The 22,160-nt window shown below is 41.3% G+C and overlaps 1 protein-coding gene and 1 long non-coding RNA gene across 11 annotated transcripts; both read right to left on the bottom strand.

Moving 5' to 3' along the window:
* Nucleotides 1-7,022: 7,022 nt before the first annotated feature.
* On the bottom strand, nt 7,023-10,922 carry LOC119909461. 3 transcript variants are annotated; one of them, XR_005445448.1, is made up of 4 exons: nt 10,785-10,922; nt 9,301-9,457; nt 7,829-9,203; nt 7,023-7,343 (listed from the first exon to the last, which is right to left on the bottom strand). It is a non-coding gene; the product is annotated as an uncharacterized LOC119909461 (long non-coding RNA). The 3 variants fall into 3 exon arrangements; XR_005445446.1 differs by having other exon boundaries at nt 7,023-9,203; XR_005445447.1 differs by having other exon boundaries at nt 7,023-9,203; nt 10,798-10,859.
* Nucleotides 10,923-11,658: 736 nt separating this feature from the next.
* Nucleotides 11,659-16,459, bottom strand: LOC119909433 (cleavage and polyadenylation specificity factor subunit 3-like). Of its 8 annotated transcripts, XM_038727684.1 has the most exons (7): nt 16,320-16,459; nt 15,658-15,721; nt 15,477-15,574; nt 15,095-15,223; nt 14,551-14,663; nt 12,792-12,927; nt 11,962-12,099 (listed from the first exon to the last, which is right to left on the bottom strand). In XM_038727684.1, the coding sequence occupies exons 1-6, from the start codon at nt 16,388-16,390 to the stop codon at nt 12,803-12,805; spliced, it is 600 nt and encodes a 199-aa protein (XP_038583612.1). In that variant the 5' UTR covers nt 16,391-16,459; the 3' UTR covers nt 11,962-12,099; nt 12,792-12,802. The 8 variants fall into 8 exon arrangements, 6 of the variants coding, with proteins under 6 accessions (XP_038583611.1, XP_038583610.1, XP_038583612.1 ...); XM_038727683.1 differs by lacking the exon at nt 12,792-12,927 and having other exon boundaries at nt 11,659-12,099; XR_005445423.1 differs by lacking the exons at nt 11,962-12,099; nt 12,792-12,927; nt 14,551-14,663 and adding exons at nt 12,482-12,626; nt 13,137-13,325.
* Nucleotides 16,460-22,160: the final 5,701 nt, after the last annotated feature.

Raw genomic sequence — 22,160 nt, 5'->3', positions numbered from 1 at the left:
GCGATTGGTCATCTGCTGCTAACCCCGCCTTTTATGTGAAGGTGCTCATTGGGAGCTGGATTGGGAAACCCTGGATTGAGTTACAGAGTCTCAGAGGGATAACACCTTCAGCCTGAAGGCCTCTGTAAAGATGCGGACTTCTGAGGACCAGGTGGACTGACCTGGTCTCACACAGACTCCACGCTCTGTTACAAACATGAGCAGATAGACTCTACTGGGAGAAATAATGGGAGATCGTCTCTGCTGTATCAGAGCGCTGTAGAAGATTATTTTTGTAAATAAACTTGTTTTTATCTGCATTTTGTAATAAAATGTAAACTCCAGATTTATATGTTGGTTCTTTTCATATCAGCAGTGTTTGTACATATTTAACACAGTAAACTGTAAGTTAAACAGAAACCTGTTGTCTGTTTTTAAAAGTTCAATGTGTAAGTTTTAGTGACATCTAGTGGTGAGGATTGTGACTTGCACCCCCCCTCCCCTATCCAAGCGAGTAGTACAGCTACTGAAGGAATCATGAACTGATTTATTGCACGTTTGGAGTTATTTCTATAAGTCACGTGGATGTGGGTGGTGATTTCTGTATAGTTAATTTACACACCTGTTCAACGCCAGTGGCAGAAAGAAGGTGAGTGACGCTGTATTTTTTGTTGACCGCGGTATTCTTTATAGTTTTTGATCATTGTGATTATTTTGAATATACGTTTTTCACATTATATTAAGTTGCATATTTTCGTCAATAAAAAGCAATAGATTATATTTTTTGAGATCCGCAAATTATTTGTGCAGCGAGTCAGACAAACAGCACCACAAGGCCCTACCTCAGCCTCTCAGCGACTACTTTGTTTTTGCTTTAGTCACTACAGATACGGTGCCTGAGACAGGACAAATATGCCATCTATGAGATAGGAGAGAGTTGCCAGTCAAGATGGATATAGACAAATAAATAATATTGACTTAATTATTCAGTTAAACCATATGTTTTGAATATTATTACTTGTTCATTAATAAACAGCCACATGAAGAAATGAAGTGCTGCATGATGTCTCATACTTCTGTAATACATTATTTTACATCTTGGGAGGGTTGGTTCATCTGGACTAACATACATGTTAATGAAGAACATCTCAAACACTAAACACTATCACATCTAGTGCATCAAGTATGACCACTGACAGATAACAGGACAATGTGAGCCTCACTGTTTCTGCACCACAGTCCATTATAAACCATATTGTCAGGTGAGGATCAAGGCTCCTCTCACTTTGCTTAATTAGATAAACAATCTGCAAATATTACCAAAATGTCTTTTTAATTTTTTAAAATACAACAGAAACACAAAGTAGTACTGACAGCCATAATTTCAGCTTGTGGTAAAACGGTGCAACATTTTTAATGGGCATTTAGCATGTGGAAGCATAAATTACACATTTGTGTGCACAGTGGGGAAAACAAAATTTTTAATGCACATTCTCAAAGTATTTATTCTTGGTCACTTGATAGACGTGGTCTTGTTATATATCTCCATTAGCAGTAAAAAGAAATACATGTTTTCCACCAGGGCAGTAAATTGTGAAGTTTAGCTGCTGATCTGAGCTTTGATGCTGGAAGCTGCTGTTTTATTGCCAATTAGTGATCAGCTGATTGTCTCATGACAAACAACTACATATTTTACACCACAACCCAAAGCACAGCGCTGGAGAATAAAGCAATCCAACTAACCTTACATGATTTTTCTATCAGGGCAGTAAAAGTTTAACTCTGTGTTGACATTTTTACATCCAGTAAAGTTCGGTAGAACTACTTGCAACAAATGTATCATAGCAACCAAAGCAGTCGGAAAAACGCTGCGCCTCAAAAAACGCCTGCTAGCGTCCCTGCTGGGAAAATCCACAACATCCGTGATTTCTGCCCTCAGCTGTTTGTATCTGTCCCGACTCCGTCTGGCTTCACGAGGCTGAAGTTAGCTTCAGTTTCGGCAGTTAAGGGAAACTTAAGTGAAAGTTAACTTACGTTGCTGAGCGACCGATTCTCCGTTTTTTGCACCTCGTACTGCTGTGAAAGCTGTTATGCATTTTAGCAAAGCGTTAAGGCTGTCTGAAACACTTGTTTAGATTTGAAAAATAAGTGCAATTTCACTGCTTTTTCTGTCCACATGCAGACCACATTAGACCAGGTCCAGATCCAAAACCACTATACTTAGAGCTCTCAAATCTGGACTAGATTGATACACAGAGGCTAAAGTTTCTTTTAAACATAGTTTCAGATTTGTGAAACCTTTATTCAAGTTTTTTCGCATGTAGACCACATTAGACCAGGTCCAGATCTAAAATCACTATGCGTAGAGGTCTCAAATTTTGAAATTTAAATTTTTACTCCTGTGGCTGATTCAAATAAACAGCCAGCTTCCACATCAAGTGAAGGACCTGTTGGGCAACTCTGTAGATGGAAACGTTGTGATAAAGATCTGCATTTCAGCTTTTCATAATATAATTTTATTTAACAGCTTTCAAGACAAATAAATGCAAATGTGTTCTTTTGCTTATTGTCAGATTCTCAGTTCTTGTCACTATGAGGATGAAATGTGCCACAGTGTAACAGAGTGTTAGGATTTGGGATGTTGCTGATATGTAGATGCACAGATATTAACTTACATTTGGGCTGTAAATGCCAATTTAGTCCATTTAAAGTCTTTTGGGTCATTCATGGAAGCAGAGCAGGTCGAGGTTTTAGTAAGAAGCTTTTCAGAATAAAAGTGCAACAACTTCGTTTTGAGTCATTTTGTGAGAATTTTCATGAGTGTCAAAGATGTTGGTCCCCCAATATCAGATATATGAACTTAATCTGGACCTCTAATGCTTAATGAATTAAATGTCCTGGGTAAAGAAGTTAAAATGCAAACCGTTTTAATAATAAAATGTGAAAATAAAGCACCAAAAGTAGATTTCAGTAAACAATCTTGGATGGAGAGCAAAATGTTTGTTTCAGTGTCCTGATTCAGGCCATAGCACTATTTTCTTATTCTGTCTTATTAAGTTTATACTTCACACAACTTTATTGTGACGTGAGTGTTAACTGCTATTAAGCTTATGAATATTAATGATCTAAAGAGGAAGGAAATCTAGTGGTAACAGCCTGATATCCATCTACTGCTTACTGACCACAGAGGAAAGGCTTCTTTAAAGACAGCGTCCTTCTTCATTGTAAGTAGAGTTGTTTATTGATGTGACTGATACTGTACATCTCCTGTGTACATTATTTGATCTGCTGACATGTTTTATTGTCTGTGAAGCCGCACAGAGATGAGAGGAGCAGCTATGAGTTTACCTGCAGCAGCGAGAGGATTTGTCGCCTTCCTTCTCTCTGTGTCAGGTAATGTTTATCTAAACTCACATTCATCACATTAAAAGAGGGGAATCTGGGAAAACGTAGGTCTTGTAAAAGTAGGCTGAAGGTCACATGTGGAAATAAGTGGATCAGAGTTGTGTGAAAGTCAAACTTCCTAGAAACGCTACAAATATTGGTTTTATATAACTGTGGAAACTCCCCTGACTTTAATTATCTTTATATAGTTGTCGTTTGTGTACATTTTAATGGATATCAGGACGCTAGTTTTTTTCCCTCTGTCCTTTGTATAAAGTATCTGTTTGCTGAGCACTTTCACATGCTGTAAACTGAGTATATTGTGTTTTCTCCTCACTCTTTAAAAACCTATAGTCCTGTTTTGTCCGATAGCCGACCCTGGTAGTAGAAGCACCAGCTCATGTGGTGCACAGTTAGTTTCTGCAGCTACTTTAGCAACAGTACAGGTTTTTGAAAGAAATGAGTGTCACAGTCATCACATACAGACTTCTCTCATATCACCATATATCTGCATCAAACCCTGCGAGTTCTTTTTGTGCTATCTGACGTCAGTGTGATGTTTCATGCTCTGTGTTGAAAACTGTTTATATCATAGCTGCTATAAGCCACACAGTGTTCTGCATTTCCTTTTGTTTTCACACTTAAGCAGCAACCCCAGACTGAACAGAGAGGACTGAGCAAGAAAAGCCCAGACTCTCTAATGACTTCTTATTCTATCCTCTTATTCTGGCCAGTAAACTTCAGTAAATGTCACAGGTTCACTTTCCTGCACCTTCAGACGCACCTGCGTTCAGAATGGGTTTTTTTTTAGAAAGTGCCTAAAAAGGAAGTTAACATGTTGTAAAGAATAATACAGAACAGCTCTGATTATTTTATGTACTACTGCTGTTCTCCCACATGCCAGAAAATCGTCCTTTTCATTCATTATTTATTTTGGAGGACATTTCGTTGAGATCTTCAAATCCAAAACACCTGGAAGGAACACAAATGTCCCAACAATGGTAAAATAAACACATGATAAAATTATATTTTCCAGTTCCAGTTCTAGGTGCAGTCTAACAAATTAATGGAAGAAACTTCTTAAATACGTGAAGATTACGACTCTCCTTCAGCGTGTCTTTACTCTACTTCTTCAGTAATTAAGTGTCCATGTAGTATCCATGGTAACAGCACACCGTGTAGTTTCTAATACAAGAGGAAATCAAGCCGCTCACATTGTGTTTGTTAGAACTTAGAAAGCAAAAGAATGATACAGAACAACTGGATTTTACATCACACTGAACTTCTGCTCTGTCTCAGAAAAGTGTGCATGATATTGTTTTAATACATTTCCTGTTTTGAGGACTTTTGTAAGATGCACTTTTCAGGCAACACACAGAAGTAACAAATATTCCTGTGTCCCAGTGATGATAAAATATGATGATAAAATTCAGTGAGTTCTAGTTAGATGCATGATTATGAACTGTTTATGTGAATTACTACAGATAATCAGTCAGATAATTAAGCTTGTCCAGGTTTCCTTTCCCCAAATCATATCAGAAGTTTGATCTACTTTGTCTTAATAACTGATTCATTTTGGTTGTTGTTCTGATGTGCTCTGTGTTACAGGGGTACAGAGTCTGAATGGCTGGGGAGTGACTTACACTTCTACTGAGATCTGTGCCTTCAAAGGATCAACTGTGGACATAAGCTGCACCTACACATATCCATCCTATATTAATTACGTTTATACTACTATTGAGAAAAGATTCTGGTTTAAAGGTGGTGAATTTGTGGATCTGAGAACAAACTCAGGTCGTGTGGAGTATATCTTTGTTAAGAACCGCTGCACTCTGAGAATCACAGACCTGAGAGAGAGCGACTCAGCTGAGTACAAGTTCAGGTTCATAACAAACCAACCAGGTGGGACATATACTGGTTCACCTGGAGTCACTCTGTCTGTCACAGGTAACATTTCATCTGAATATTTCCAAGTGTTAATCATCATTAACTGCGTCTGTGTGTTGACAGTTGAGTCTAAATGAAGACTTCTGTTTCTTATTCACATAATCAGATCTCCAGGTGCAGGTGAGCAGATTACAGGTCAACACGTCTGATATCTGGGCAGAGCTGAAGTGTCACAGCAGTTGTCGTCTACCTGGTCATCCTTACTACACCTGGTACAAGAATGGACAGAGTATTTGGGGACAAACATCTAATTCTTATTCAGGCTTCTTTGATCCTGCAGACAGCGTTTCCTGTGCTGTACAAGGAAATGAGAAGTCTCGCTCTCCTTCAGTGTGTGAGTTTACATCCAGTCTTCCACTGACATGACACCATCTGGTGGAGCCTTTAACCTGTTGTACTGCACATTAACTGACTTTGGCAATCGTCATAGATGTTCCCTGATTATGTTTTGGTTTGTTTTGTGGACTTAATTTGACCATCTTGTCCCTTAATAGTATCAAAGTGTCAAGCTTGTATCCATGGCAACAGGAACCCATGTAGTTTCTGTTGGAGGAAATCAAGCTGCACCGCCACTTTGTGTTTGCATGGATTATTGTCTAATTAAAATATGCTGCACTGTTAAAGCTCAAGCTCATGTTGAAGGTCAGGTCCTGCCACTCGGCCGCCATCTTGGCAACGCCTCCGGGCAGCTATTTCGACTAACAAGACCAGGTTCCTATCTGAATGAATGGGGAGAGAGCCAGAACTGCACTTATAGAGGTCACCGGGACATAAAAACTTTGACAACTTTGCCCCAAAATAAGGTTTAAAAAGTGTTTTTCCCGAGCGGTTATACTTCTACTACGCATGCGGTGGCCAAAGGCTTCTGTCTTTAATCAACCCTGTCTTCTTCTGTTTTTTTCAAATACATTTAGCTGGAAACAAAAATACTTTTTCTTTTGGATTTTGTTTCATGGCATCATTGTTTGAATTGTGGGAAGGGCTAATTTTTTTTAACCCCGTGCAGCTACAGTATCGACATCAGTCACCTGCAGAAAAGTATCACTCCAGTATTTATAAAATATTTTGGGTGATATACTTACCTCTGTTTACCCTAAAACATGTATGAGGGAAGTTGAATATAACTCAAGTGGTCCAACACACAGCTCTGCCTGCTGCCAGTCACAAAACCACCTCCAAAGTTTCAGATGCTTCCACACACATAACTATTACCCGTTTCAACACATTATCCTCAATTTGGTTCATTGATTTGATCTTTTCCAGATGCCTCAAAGCTTCCCTCTGTGTCAGCAAGTCCCTCTGGTGAAATAGTGGAGGGCAGTTCAGTGACTCTGACCTGCAGCAGTGATGCTAACCCAGCAGCTAATTATACCTGGTACAAGGAGAACGAAGACTCATCAAAAGCATCAGGACAGAACTTCACCATCACCGAGTTCAGAGCTGAACACAGTGGGAAATATTACTGTGAAGCTGAGAACAGAAGAGGACGTCATAACTCCACCTTACATCTGGTTGTTGTGGCAGGTAAACTTCTGCATTCAGCTACACACACAGACGTTTACTGCACCAGACCTGATTCACATATTAATATGTGAAAACAAACACGTTCTCACTTCAAAAACTGGTACAGTTTCCTGTCTACATTTCCAAAGACTGTTTTTCTGTAGCTACGTTCAGTGAGAAACCTCTGACTGACTGATTAACAGATTGAATCACCTGGCAAAGTGATTTATTAATCCTTACTCTAATCCTGCTAATGAGTGATGTCACATGTCTTTCTGTACTTCTAGGGAATTCAACAATAATAATGAATATCATCAGGTTGACTCTGGTGGTCTTGATGCTGATTCCTCTGCTTCTCCTGAATCTGTGGACGACGTAAAACAGTCAGAATCCATCAGTTCAGTCTTTCATTCTTCAAACTTCTTCACTTTAGTGTTGTGAAATTCATGATGTTAAAATTAGTATTTGTTGATGTTGGACTCCATCCAGGGAGAAGAAAACTCTGAGCTCCAGCACTGAACCAAATGAACCTGTAGAGACAATAGAGGTGAGAGAGACACAGAGAGACAGGCCCTGTTGACAAAACGTCCCCTATTTCACGGTTATAATAACTTGTCTCATATGCTGTGGAAAGTGAAGAAGGTGTGATGGACGCTCCCATTGCAATGAACTGAAAAAAGACACTGGCGTCAGAAGCTCTAAGTTCTCATTTTATCTTAGTGAGGCCTGTTTTAAGAGTTTTCGTTTCTACCTTCTCTTTACTTCACTTAACCAATAAGTTTTTGGGTTAAGTTTTTTTAGTTTACAGCAACAAAAAAAACTTTGCATCACCAATTTGGCAAAATAAGGGAAATTACAATACCACAAAATACAAATGTGAAACACTGCTTCACAGATCAGCATATAATCAACAACTCAATCTCACAACTCTAAATTAGTCCTTTTGTTAAGTCCTTTAAAAGTCCAGATGAACTTCACAGCACACTGCAGCAAAATAATAAAGTTTCAGTCCTACCACGATTCAGGTGAACGAATCAGTGTCCTTATCCCGCGAGTACAGGTTGGTCTTGTGGAACAGACCCGTATCCGACGCAGTTTATTCTATGGGTGGTTCGCCATCTTCTTTCCCGGCTTCACGTGCATAAACACCAAGCAGCTCCTCACAACAAAAAAACCTGGCCTGTTACAACAGGGAAATACACACATTTCAGTCTTTTATATCTTCAACAAAATTAACTGAGGAAGACTAGCACCTAAACACAGGTTAAACGTTAAATTAAATCTGAACCGCACCCTAAAATGGTGGCGGTGTTCGTCTCCATTCTCTCACCAGGCTAAACTTGACCGTGCCTGATGCATGTAGCTTTTCAATTCTTTTACACATATAAAACCACAAAATACACAACATAATTCACATTTTTTTAGTTTAGCTACTGGCACTTAGGCTTAACGTTATATTCAGCTCGAAAGAAAACAAGGAAATGCATAATTTACATGTTGTAAATAGTAGTTTTCACTCAGCAAATCCAAAAACAGAATCCATCAATGTGGACTAAAAGCAACACAAAATCCTCCAAAAATGGAAAAGAAATTAGGTTTTACAGTCTTCAAAACTTGTTTTTTACTCTTTCATCTCGGTCGGTTTCAGACTTCTCTGTTGTTTCCTTCTCAAGGTCAACTGCTCTCGCTCTGTTTTTCCTCTCTCTCCAGCAAGCGGCGCTAGAGTCACTCTGATTGGCTGTTACTGCTGCACTCATTAAATTACTGATTTAATGCCTAATTTTATTTGCTTGCTTACATCACATTTTTATTTGTTTTCCCTTTTAGTGGTTTTAAGGTAACATTAACATGGGTTACATGTGCATGAAAAAACTATTTGGCTTTCCAGCCTAACTGCTGCAAAGAAAATCCTGGTGATACGGTGGAAACCAACATGTACTCTATCACTACACAGTTGGTGGAATATTCTTACTTTAGAGCTCTCTGTGTCAGTCTCACAAAGGAAAAGACCATAAGGTCTTGGTCTAGGTGAGCGAATGAGAGAATGAAGGTGTGTATTGTTTTTCTGAACACGTAGATGCCTTTTTTTTCTGTCAACACGAAACCAAATACAAAATTGCTCACAAAAATTGCTGAGTAGAAACCAGAAATATATTTGGTAATTTCAGCAAGTATATTTACTTTTAAATAAAATAAATATTGATCAAATCTAATTATTTGCAGGTTTCATGAAAGAGGTCTATATTGAGCCTAATCTTGTCTCTCCCATCAGTTAGACTCTGGTCTGGTGTGTAAGAAGGTCTCAGACTTGAAGGCCGTCACTGCAGCACAGACAGAAGACTCAGAGCGGCAGGAAGACGTGGTGTGAAGTCCAGTCAGGTTAGAGCCACCTGCATCAAATAAAGGCCGACTTCAGATTTACAGTTAAATTTACAACTTACACAAGTTGTATGTGATTTTCTTCAGATGCAGTAGAACCAGACTCACCTGATGGAAACAAAGTAGAACATCACTGAAATATCCCTGGAGATGGAGGCTGTGGAGGAAGAACACTTTGCTAGATGTTACCATCTTCCAAGAACTGCTTGGCTGATTCAAATAAACAGCCAGCTTCCACATCAAGTGAAGGACCTGTTGGGCAACTCTGTTGATGGAAACATTGTGATACTAATTTTATTTAACAGCTTTCAAGACAAATAAATGCAAATGTGTTCTTTTGCTTCAGCTTATTGTTCAGATTCTCAGTTCTTGCCACTATGAGGATGAAATGTGCCACAGTGTAACAGATTATTAGGATTTGGGATGTTGCTGATATGTACAGTGAGGAAAATAAGTATTTGAACACCCTGCTATTTTGCAAGTTCTCCCACTTAGAAATCATGGAGGGGTCTGAAATTGTCATCGTAGGTGCATGTCCACTGTGAGAGACATAATCTAAAAAAAATATCCAGAAGTCACAATGTATGATTTTTTAACTATTTATTTGTATGATACAGCTGCAAATAAGTATTTGAACACCTGAGAAAATCAATGTTAATATTTGGTACAGTGGCCTTTGTTTGCAATTACAGAGGTCAAACGTTTCCTGTAGTTTTCCACCAGGTTTGCACTGCAGGAGGGATTTTGGCCCACTCCTCCACACAGATCTTCTCTAGATCCGTCAGATTTCTGGGCTGTCGCTGAGAAACACGGAGCTTGAGCTCCCTCCAAAGATTCTCTAGTGGGTTTAGGTCTGGAGACTGGCTAGGCCACGCCAGAACCTTGATATGCTTCTTACAGAGCCACTCCTTGGTTATCCTGGCTGTGTGCTTCGGGTGACGAGGTGAGATCTTGCATGGAGCCCCGGTCCGAGGGAGATTGACAGTCATGTTTAGCTTCTTCCATTTTCTAATGATTGCTCCAACAGTGGACCTTTTTTCACCAAGCTGCTTGGCAATTTCCCCGTAGCCCTTTCCAGCCTTGTGGAGGTGTACAATTTTGTCTCTAGTGTCTTTGGACAGCTCTTTGGTCTTGGCCATGTTAGTAGTTGGATTCTTACTGATTGTATGGGGTGGACAGGTGTCTTTATGCAGCTAACGACCTCAAACAGGTGCATCTAATTTAGGATAATAAATGGAGTGGAGGTGGACATTTTGAAGCAGACTAACAGGTCTTTGAGAGTCAGAATTCTAGCTGATAGACACGTGTTCAAATACTTATTTGCAGCTGTATCATACAAATAAATAGTTAAAAAATCATACATTGTGATTTCTGGATTTTTTTTTTTAGATTATGTCTCTCACAGTGGACATGCACCTACGATGACAATTTCAGACCCCTCCATGATTTCTAAGTGGGAGAACTTGTCAAATAGCAGGGTGTTCAAATACTTATTTTCCTCACTATAAGTCATACAAAGCAGAAACACGATGCTGCTGACAGAATTTTGGTATTTTTATCAAAATTTTCTGTACCGTGCAAATAACACTTACAGCCTGCACTTACTGTGCATGTTTACTTTGCGACAACTCCCAGTCTGTTTTCCGCCACCACCGCTGCTTTTAACTCCCGTGTTGCATTCAGTAACAGTCCCAGCTTGTTATTGGTCCATGCAAAATAAAAACCTGTTGCGTTCTTTGTCTGTAGTACTTTATTCTTTCGCCAAATCGCCATCTGCTTCAAGTTTACACTGGCACGTGCATGCCCAGTGTACATGAACGGCCACTAGATGTGCATTTTCAGTCGATTTAATGTAGACGGTGTGGTGGGAAAAAGCCACTTGTCTTTCTGTGAATTTTATTCAAGTCTTCTGCAGAAGGAATTCAAGGGGACACATACACATCCGAGAGTATCATCCGAGTGAGCTGCAGCGTAACAGGTCATGCAGCTTTTATCTTAGTCTCAGGGTCGGAGTCCTATCTCATCAAAGAACATGGTGTCTTTCAGTGTTCCCTAGGGGACACTCAATCTGGATCTATAGAAAGACACCCATGTCCAAGGTACATCTGGTGGTTATCTGAGACGTGTTCCAGAACCTAACCCTAAAGTTGACCATGCTGATGTTACACAGTTAAGTGTCTTGGTCATATCCTTAACTTCTCGGCCCACCCTGGGAAACCCTTGAGTGAAGGTTAACAGGGCTCCTAGTGTCTCTGAAACATTTATTGGTCTGGGTTTCACTGGTATGGAGTTCCCCACTCCATGAGGGAGCTGTGCACACGCATAACAGCTCTGATTGGTTACTTTTCTTGAAGTGGTCATCGTGGTTGCATACCATGCATTGTCTTTCAGCCCAGCCGGGCTGTCAGAGGACGTGCATCTCCTCCTCTTCGGCCTGGAACTTTCCCTCAGTCAGGCCAAGTTGTTGTTTTCATGTTTGGAAATGATGACAGTGAGCAGAACAACGCCTCCGTTTTGTCTCGGTCCGTCACCTCTCCAGAGCCATCTGTTGGTTTCAGTGTGCCCGCGGTGAGTGTTTGGGAGATTAGTGGTTCTAGGTGGTCTCAGAGACCTCCACTCCCCTCCCTCCCTAGAAACACAAGGCAGGGGAAAGCTCAGCTCAATCACTGATCTCCATCTTCGCCTGGTTTGAGGCCTTTTGGTTGCTTTGGCACTCGTTTGCAGTGGGTGGCGTGAATCCAAGTTGCTCTTTCAGCCACTTTTACTGCTGTTTCTGTTGTTAGCAGTATCTGAAATGGCCCGGTCCACCTGCGAGCCCTTTCTCCTGAAGTCCTTTCCCACAATCCAGTCCCCTGGCTCCAGATCGTGCAGTTTCTTCTCTGCGGCCTTCGGGATGGTGTTTTTGACCTGCATATGAATTTCAGAAAGCACAGAGGACAAATTAGCACAATATCTCAACATTTCATCCTCACATTGGCTGGTATCAGGGAGTTGTCTTTTTACTGGCCCAATCCCCGTGTTCAATGGTCTGCCAAATAGGACTTCAAAAGGACTGAGACCCCCTCTGCCCCTCATCCGGCTTCTCATGTGCATTAAAACGACTGGCAAAGCTTTTGTCCATGTTAAACCTGTTTCTTCACAGCATTTAACAAGCTTGTTTTTCAATGTGCCATTTTCTTATTCAACTGCACCTCCGCTAGCTGGATGATGAGCACAATGTTGCCTCAGATCAATCCCCATATCCTCCCCTACACTCTTCAGTGCTGCGCTAATGAAAGGTGTGCCGTTATCACTGGAGATCTTAGCTGGGATCGCTCAGCGATGATCTGGCTTATCAAAGCTTTTGCAACTGCTGCTGCATCCTGTTTAGATGTTGAAAATGCCTCTACCCCTTTAGAGAACATATCTACCATGACAACACAATATTTCTTCCCCTGTGACAGTGTCAGTTCAATGAAGTCCATTTGCAGGTGCTCAAATGGTTTGTCTGGGGGGGGTGTGCCACCTGTGGGATCTGAATCGGCCGCCCCACATTGTTAGTTGCACAAATGATGCAAAATAGTCTCATGCAAAGTTGTTATTGCAAAAACGATTTTTACCAGGAGCTGGATCACGTGATGCTGAGCCGTCCACAAACAACTCCATGTCTGGGTTTGTTAGAGAGTCTCCTGCAAGTTGCCCTTAGAGAGCAGGTTTCTGTTATGACTGCAACACAGTCATGCGGCTGTCCTTCACCTGGAGTTGGGAGGAGAGTAGCAGGATTCAGTACAGTGCAGTAATGTTAGATATATCAAGCAACACGGTCTTGTATCTCAGCCACCTGGATGTGGAGAGATGAGATGTTTTTTGTTCAAGCAAAATCATCGACAGCATGTGGAACCAGCAATGTCAAGTCTGAATAACCCACAATGTCACGTGATGCCATGGCTGCTTTTTCAGCAGCCGCCACAGCTCTCAGGCAGTTTGGCTGCAACAGAGTCCAGTTTGGATGAAAAATAAGCTCCAGGTCTCAGTCGTCCCCCATGGTCTTGTAGTGGTACTGAGGTCATGTACCCCCCCTTTTCGTCAACAGTCTGGGTGAAATGTGTGTTACAGTCGGGGAGACCCAGGGTCGGTGGAGACTGAAGAGCCCGCTTTAAATCAACAAAAAAAAAAACACTGAATGACCATAAAAGAAAGAAACACCACAAACTCAAAAGCTTAGTACAAAACAAAATATTGGTGCATTTCAAGATTTCACACAAAAATACAATCACAAAGTAAAACACAAACCAACTGAAAATTCCATTTCGGGTTTTCTGCACACTTAAACCAAACAATCTCAAAAACACAAATGAGTTGCAGTTCATTTCAAAATCACAAAAATAAATTCAGTCCAGTGCCAAAGCAAAAAAAAAGATAAATAAAACTGGTTCAGTTTCTCTGGCACAAACAAAACAAAAAGGAGGAGGTTTAATTGTCGCGCCATCCGGCAACGAATCAGTGTGGCTCATTTATAAAATGGGCGTTTCCGGGGTTTTCCACGGTGGTGAAACCTGGTGAATTCTAGGTTGTCACAAGATCTATATAATGTCTAAATTCTTACGTGTTTCTATTAAATGTTAACAAAGCTAGTAGTCTGAGGAAATCCTATCCCGTTTACAAAAAGACTTTGTTCAACATTCACACGGTCTGTTAGTGTTTTTTTTTCCCCAGTCGCAATTCATTCACACAAGGCTGTTTGCAATGCCCACTCAAAAAAATGTTTTCATTCGCACTTCATTCATACATCTGTAGTGAACACATTCAGCATTCAACAATACTGTCTAATTACTTGGTAATCACCTGGAGCAGCAACCCCAAGTAAAATAATAAAAAATTTCTTTTAAATAAAATTGTTTTTCTTCAATTTTATTGCGAGTCCTATGACTCACACACCCTACTTTACTGTGGGTCCCAGACCCAAAAGAACTGATGCAACAGCAGGTCCCAGACCTATAAGAAATCCACTGCCCCCCAGTGATTTCTTGACTATAGTACCTTTAACACAAAGCTTTGCCGATTCACACGGCGGCCCCAGGCCTGCCCTGCTGACACGTCTGTCACGCTCACCCTGAGAGGCAGCGAGAATCGTTCCACCTGAACAGTCTACTCACCACAAAGAGAGTGTTGCCAGCCACCAGGTTCTTTGTGGATCACAGCGGTGAGGGAGCCTCAGACACTCAGGCGTCAGGCCCTCAACGTCTCACCCGTATTTTGGCCATACGGTTTTTCACCTGCAGCTCCGAGTGTCCGAGTCCTCTCGCGCGTGTGACGAGCCGACAACGCCAAAATTGTGGTGGGAAAAAGCGTATTTAAATAAATCTGAATGAACCTCACCGCTGTGTTCACCACTTGTTACCGTCCGCACTGTGGAAGTTGATGGTCTCCATCTTCTCCATGCTCTCCTCCAGGTCCGTCTCCGTGACAACATGTCGTCTGCAGAGATGTTACTGCAGAAAACAGGTCAGCTTTACTACAACACACGCTGAAGTACTGCAGGTTATACACGCTGAAGTACTGCAGGTTATACACGCTGAAGTACTGCAGGTTATACACGCTGAAGTACTGCAGGTTATACACGCTGAAGTACTGCAGGTTATACACGCTGAAGTACTGCAGGTTACACACGCTGAAGTACTGCAGGTTACACACGCTGAAGTACTACAGGTTATACACGCTGAAGTACTGCAGGTTATACACGCTGAAGTACTGCAGGTTATACACGCTGAAGTACTGCAGGTTATACACGCTGAAGTACTGCAGGTTATACTCCACATGGTATACACAGAAGAATATTAAACACAGTACATCATATCCTGTCCTGGTGAGTCCAGGTCCCTGTAGTATGGGAGTCTGATGTGACTCTGGGTCCTGGTCTTACCTGACTTTGACGTAGTCGGACAGCAGCCAGCGGTAGATGGCCTTGGTGGCGTGAGTCATGAAGGTGCGTCCTTTAAAGCTGGTCTTCTGCAGGAACCAGGGCAGAGCTCCACAGTGATCCAGGTGGAAGCTGAGAGGGAGGGCAACAGTTACTGAGGAGTTTCCAGGTCCACATCAGCCCTGACCTTTATGTTGGTCTGATTTCTCAGCATCATGTCAGGCAAAGCAGTTTGATTAGAAAGCACATTTCATACACAGGTCGAGTCTGTACAGAGAAGGGAAAACAACACACTTGGACATTAAAGTCCACCTGCTAGTACAGCTGAGTGTGTGTATATTAAAGTGTTCTCTGGTTGCTGTGCTGATAAATGTTGGGAACTCACTGGCTGATGAGCAGCAGGTCAATTTCAGCCGGGTCGATCAGGTCGATGTACGGCAGAGCGTCCATCCCGTCCAGACCAGGATGGATCCCGCAGTCCAGCTGAACCACAACACACACACGTTTTTACACACTGAGGTGACTGAAAGCTGAATACCGTGCAGCTGATGGGATTAAAAACAGACCAGAATCTTTGGTCCCTTGAACTCCAGGATGATGCAGGACCGTCCCACCTCCTGTCCTGCTCCTCTGGACACAAACACACAGAGACAGCATCACTTTCATGTCTAACTGACATCCAGATGTTTCAGCCTTAAAGACAAAACTCTTCCCCCAAGAACCGTTAACAAACTAAACTCAGCTATCAAACCCAGCAGAACCAATAATAACAGAAGGACCAGCTGATGCATATCTGCCCCCAGAGGAACATCAAGCAGAACTCCATTCAAAAATTAAGCACTTTTAAAACACTTTGTCAGCAAAGGCCAAAACAAGCCAAATACCAGTTATTTCATTTAATTAATCAGTTAAATTATTAACTCAGAATTTCTAGAATCCACCAATAAGCATCTGATTTTAATGAATGTTGTTGAAGTTAACGTCAAGTCTCGCGGTTAGATTTCCACGTTGAAAACCTTCTTAAATAAATAATGTTTGGTACATTTGGTCTGCGCCGAAATGAAGCCTTGCCTCTAATGAATAGTTAAGTTTAAATAGCAAGTTTAAAAAGCTTTGGCCTTTGTTGATAAAAGGAAGATCTACTAAATTGGTGTTTTTCTGAATGGAGTTTGGTGAGAGAGCAGCAGCCACGGAGGCTAAACCAGGTAAACGTTGTGTTTGAACTCACAGCGGGCGGATGAGCAGTTGGTCACTTTCCTCCGCAGGAACCGTGGCGTCACATTTACGTTTAGACGCCATGTTTACCTGAATAAACTCACAAATCTTCCACAAATACTAAATTAACTCAGAACTTCAGCTATTCCGCGCGTTGCCACAACTTTAACTCACTTCCGGCTCCTGCTGAAATACCTCCGTGTGGTACAACTGCTGGTAACTTTGGTTCCACCTTTGGGAGTCTTCTTCTTCTTCTACTGGCTTTCCGGCAGACTAGATGCCTTACGGCATATTGCTGCCACCCACAGTTCAGTCTCGGTATCGCTTTATAGCACCTTCATTCTCAGAGGGCTAATCCTGTTGCAGATATAAAATCCATGACTGCTTCCACTATCCTTGATTGGTTCTCATGAGGATTCAAAATATCTCTCAATGTCACTGCTTGTTGTCCATCTCCTGCTACCTCAGAATACAGTTGTTCTCTTTGCCTTTTATACTGTTGACATTCCATAAACACATGATTAACAGTCTGTTGTTGATTGCAGGTTCTACAGAGCCCATCCTCATGTTTGCCTATCTTCGCTAGATCCCATGCAAATCCACAGTGTCCCAGCCTTAGTCTTGTCATAATTACAGCTTGTCTTCTGGATTTACCCAAGCAACTCTGCTCTGTCTTTACTTTGTTTTGTATTGCATAATAATGCCGGCCCTTTGTTTCCTTTTCCCACTGCCTCTGCCATACTACTATAGTGTTTTCCTTAATGACAGATCTACATTCAGTGACCCCAATACAAACTGCTAAATCAATATCTCTTTTCAGAGTCATTTTTGCTACCTTGTCTGCCACCTCATTCCCTTCTACCCCAACATGTGCAGGGACCCAGAGAAATCCCACTGACCCTCCAGCCTTTTCGATTTTATACAACAGAACCATCAGCTCCATAAACAGATCTGGCCGAGCTCCCATATTACTTCCTCCCAGAGTTTTTAACACTGAAGCCGAATCTGAGCATATTACTGCTCTCCTTGGTTGCACTTCCTCTATCCACTTTAGTGCCCATATAATAGCTAGAAGTTCTGTTGTATACACCGATACCCCCTCAGACAGTCGTTTAAGCTTTACATATTCATATTGTGGGATATAAAAAGCAAAGCCTGACTTCCCAGTTTGTGGATCTTGGGATCCATCTGTATATATCTGAAGGTAAGTTCCCCACTGATTTTCCAGTCTTCGCTTTACCATATTGGGATACTCTGTGCCTTCATGATGTTTGATGTTATCCATTATACTAAGATCTATTTCTGGTATGGACATCAACCACGGTGGTACAACTGACCAGTACACTTGCGGGGCCACCCTTCCTCCTTCAGTCCCAGTTCCTCAATTTTTTTCTGATGTTAAACATAAAACATTCCTTCCTCCTTTTCCCTGATCCCCACTCCCACGCATTATTAGAACTATTTTTGTAGGGTGTTCTCCTTTATGTGCCCATAATTTAACAATATACTGCATTGCCAATTTCTCCCGTCTAATTGACAATGGCATTTCCCCCATCTCTACCAACAAAGCTGGGACTGGAGTTGTACGGAGGGCCCCGCAACATAGTCTCAGTGCCTTAGCTTGTATTACTTCCAGCCTCTTTAAATGTGTATCAGCGGCTGTCCCATAACACACACATCCATAATCCAGCCTAGATCTTATCATTGCCCTGTAGATCATTAGTTGAGTATCTCTGCCTGCACCCCATGTGCTACCTGAGAGGGAACGCATTACATTTAATACCTTTTCACACTTATTTACAACATTATCTATCTGCTTTTTCCATGTTAGCTTCTCATCCAAATGCACACCCAAAAATTTGAACTCTTTAACCCTCTCAATTGCTTGTTCATACAAAAATAAACCACCACATTCAGTTTTCTTATTACCAAATATTATATACTTTGATTTCTCCACTGATATCCTCAACCCCCACTTTTCACCCCAACTAGTTACTTTGTTCAGAGCTACTTGCATTTGCTCAGTTATTTGTTTGACATTCCTGCCCCTTTTCCAGATGGCCCCATCATCTGCAAAAAGAGATTTTCCAAAACTATTCCCAATTTCTTCAAATATATCATTTATCATAATATTGAAAAGGACTGGGCTTATCACGCTACCCTGAGGAGTTCCGTTATCGATACCTGTACCAGCTGATAAAGCATTTGCAACCCTAACTTGAATTCTCCTGTCCTTCAAGAAGTCTTGTATCCAGTTAATCATCCTCCCTCTGACTCCAGCCTCATATAGTTTTATGACAAGCCCCTCCTTCCATAGCATGTCATACGCCTTTTCAATATCAATAAACACCGCCATTAATACTTCTCTATTCACCATTGCTTTCTTTATATCACTGTCAAGGGACGTAACGGCATCCATGGTACTTCTCCCTCTACGGAATCCACTTTGTACTGATGTAAACCATCCCTTCTTCTCTAACTTATAAACCAATCTGTCTGTAACCATCCTTTCCATTATTTTACATAGGACTGATGTCAGTGCAATGGGCCTGTATGATCCTGCCTTATAAGCGTCTTTCCCTGGTTTCAATATTGGAACCACCAGTGCATGCTTCCATGTGCTAGGTAGACTTCCCTCTTGCCATATGTGATTCATTAAGGCCAAGATTTCCTCCAAAACTTTGTCACTAAGATTCTTAACAATCTCATAGCTAACACCATCCTTTCCCGGGGCTGTTTTCCTTCCTTTTCCAATTGCCCTGTGCAATTCTTCTAATGAGAAAAATAAATTACCCACATCAGAATTATCATTATTTATCTCAAGTTTGTATCGATTTTGCTCTAATATCTCATTTCTTTTCCTTATACCTGCTTCACCAATGTTAGCTCCACTGTGAACAGCTCTAAAGTTATTTTCACATAGCTTTGCTTTATCCAAATCACTTGTAGCAAACAATCCTCCCTCCTCTAAAACTGGCATTTTCCTTTTCCTATTACTTCCTGCCATACGATGTACTGCCCGCCATATTTCTGTTACTGCAGTCTCTGCCCCTAGTTTTCCACAGTATTTTTCTTTATCTTCTGCTGGATGTTTCCTCAATGCTCTATACCCACAATTCCTGTCTCTTACTGCTTTATCACAGTCCTTGTTCCACCATGGCACACTAATTTTCCTTTTAGAACACTTCTTTATCGGGATAGATTCAATTGCACTTTTCATAATTATTTCACATAAGCTGCTATTCCATTCCTCTATTGTCCCTTCCTCATTTACTTCCTCTATAGTTTTGTTACACTTTTCAGAAAAAAATGCCCAATCTGCCTTACTATAATTAAATAAGTTTTGGTTACCCTGTTCTTCACTCAATAAAGTTTTCCCAAACCTCAATAATATTGGGTAATGATCACTCCCTATTGTATATCTGTCCAAAGAATCCCACTCTCCAACCCTAGCTAGTTCACTGGACGCTAATGCCAAATCTATATATGAAACATTTCCTGTTCTAATATCAAATCTAGTTGGCCTGCCATCATTTAAACAAACTAATCTCCACCTGTCCATAAATTCCTCTATAGTGCTCCCATTATTATCTTTTATTCTGCTACCCCAAAGAGGGTTGTGAGAGTTAAAATCCCCCACCCAAATGACCGGTGTCCCTACTTCTTCCATAACCCACTCCAACTCGCTTAGATTTATTTGCAAACAAGGATTATACATGTTTATTATGTTAATCCACCTGTGCTGTCCCCAACTCTTACTATAACACATTCTAGTTTAGACATTATCTCTACATTTTGATACTGTACATCTGATCTTATAAATGTTGCACACCCTCCCCCAGACTTTCCTTTTCTATCATATCTGTTACTTTCATATCCAGGAATCACAAAATCTAAGCATGGTTTAAGCCAAGTTTCCTGAATACATATCACCTCTGGTAGATCCTTAAATTCATCAACAAATCTCTTAAGTTCCTGTCCATTAGCCATCAAACTCCGTGCATTCCATTGTAAGATGTAAAACATCAGCAATTTACTATCATCATTTATGTCCATGTTTCTTTCCCCAGTACATTCCTCATTACTGTCAGTGATCTTTTGTTTTCCCCTACCTCTTTCGTAAACTTCCAGTTTCTGTCTCATATACTTGTGCAACTCTTCAGGACCCATACATGCCTCTTCCAGAAATCTCTCTGCAGCATCCACCACCACTTTAATAACGTCAGATCTTCTGGTTTGGTCTCTAACTGCCCACAGAACATCTACCATGAATGCCAGGAATGACTGGGTTCCCACAATCTGCCTCACTTTCTCCCTATCAGGCTGGGAATCAGAAGGTACTTCAACTACCACTTGTCTGGAAGGTTCCCCCGTTCCCCTCACTTTCTTCAGGGCATCTGCATATGAGATTTTGCCTTCAACTCTCAATTTCTCTACTCCCACAGCTCTAACATGATGCTCACACCCCCTAAATGAAGATACATGATTTCCGCCACAGTTACAGCACTTGACTATATCAGCTTTACATTGAATAAAGTCATGGTTTCCTCCACACTTCCCACATCTTTTTTTCCCTCCGCATGCTGCTGCTACATGGCCATAGCGTTGACAATTGTAACAACGCAGTGGGGGACGAATATACTGTCTCACTGGCAAGCTAATATATCCAAGGCTGACCCTCGCTGGCACAATATCTTGCTTGAATGTTAATAGCACAGCAGTACCGGTTTCTTTGAATCTCCGTACAGCTTCAACCTCAGCTCCCTTTAAATTCTTCAAGATGTCACTCTCTTCTATCTCAAGGCTTACATAGATCACTCCTTTAGCATTTTTAGCCTGACCAGGAATAAAACATTCAACAGGCCTGTTAAGCAAATGCCGAACTTTAAGGGCATTCAACCTCTGATTATCACTTCTGCAAAAACAAGTATATTCCCATTCATCATCATTTTAACATTTAGAACTTTTCCCATTTTGTTTTTTAGCTCCTCCGATAGTCTGAGTGGGTTTAAGGCTTTGTCACTTTTATCTTTGAATTTAACTATCATCCTAAATCCACCCTCCTCTTCAGATCTTGGCATTTTCCTTGTGCTTTGGGACTCGTCACTCTCACTTCCACTTCCATTGTCAGATCTATCTCTTTTTCAGATTGTCTGGACTTTTTGTCATTACTCCCAGCACCATCACTAGTTTTCCCCTTCGGCGGCATAGCCCATCCCTCGTTGGGGAGCTGCCTGCTGCTTCAGCTCACAACACAAACTCTCACAGGAGATGCCAATTGAGATATCAACTACTTGTCCCTTGTAAGATTAATGAGTCACAAAGTAATTTGAATCGCCCTCCAAACCGTACAACTCCTCCTAGCCGTGAATCATCCAGTCTACTCCTTTCCTCGTTGGCGTTTTTTCCGACCGTTCCGCCGAGTCGTTTCGCGTTGTCCCACCTTTGGGAGTGTGTTTTTCTTCTTCTTTTATGGCTTCTTCTTCTTCTTCTTCTTCTTCTTCTTTAGAGTTTATCGGCAGCTTGCATCCATTATCGTTGCACTACCGCCATCTTCCGGCTTTATTTCCTGTCATGTCCAGTTACATCATATTCTTCTCATCATACCTATTCTTGATAAAAATAAGAAAATATTTCCTCTGCTTTGTTCATTCTCCCCACTTTCCAGTATTTCCTTCATTCCTGTCCCTATTGTTCCAACTATTCCTAACTCTTCCATCATATTTTTCCTCTGTTCTTCATATTGTCTGCAACTCAAAAACACATGCTCTATAGTTTCTGCAACCTGACCACAACCACAAAAACCAGTTGGGTGCTTCCCTATAATGTGTAATGTGCTATTCAAATTACTGTG

This window comes from Micropterus salmoides, unplaced genomic scaffold, assembly GCF_014851395.1.
Source record: "Micropterus salmoides isolate LMB-PRFRI ecotype aquatic unplaced genomic scaffold, ASM1485139v1 Ms_hic_scaffold_18, whole genome shotgun sequence".
In the NCBI taxonomy this organism is placed as follows: domain Eukaryota; kingdom Metazoa; phylum Chordata; class Actinopteri; order Centrarchiformes; family Centrarchidae; genus Micropterus; species Micropterus salmoides.
Note: the sequence above shows the minus strand (reverse complement) of the source record. Positions and strands in the feature narration are given on the sequence as shown.

Excerpts from the sequence above, each read along its gene's own strand:
- LOC119909433 (XM_038727682.1), bottom strand. The coding sequence starts at position 16,390 with ATGGCGTCTAAACGTAAATGTGACGCCACGGTTCCTGCGGAGGAAAGT. Across the intron at positions 15,722-16,319 it reads CAACTGCTCATCCGCCCGCT|AGGAGCAGGACAGGAGGTGG; the intron begins GTGAGTTCAAAC and ends GTTTGTGTCCAG. Across the intron at positions 15,575-15,657 it reads TCAAGGGACCAAAGATTCTG|CTGGACTGCGGGATCCATCC; the intron begins GTCTGTTTTTAA and ends GTTGTGGTTCAG.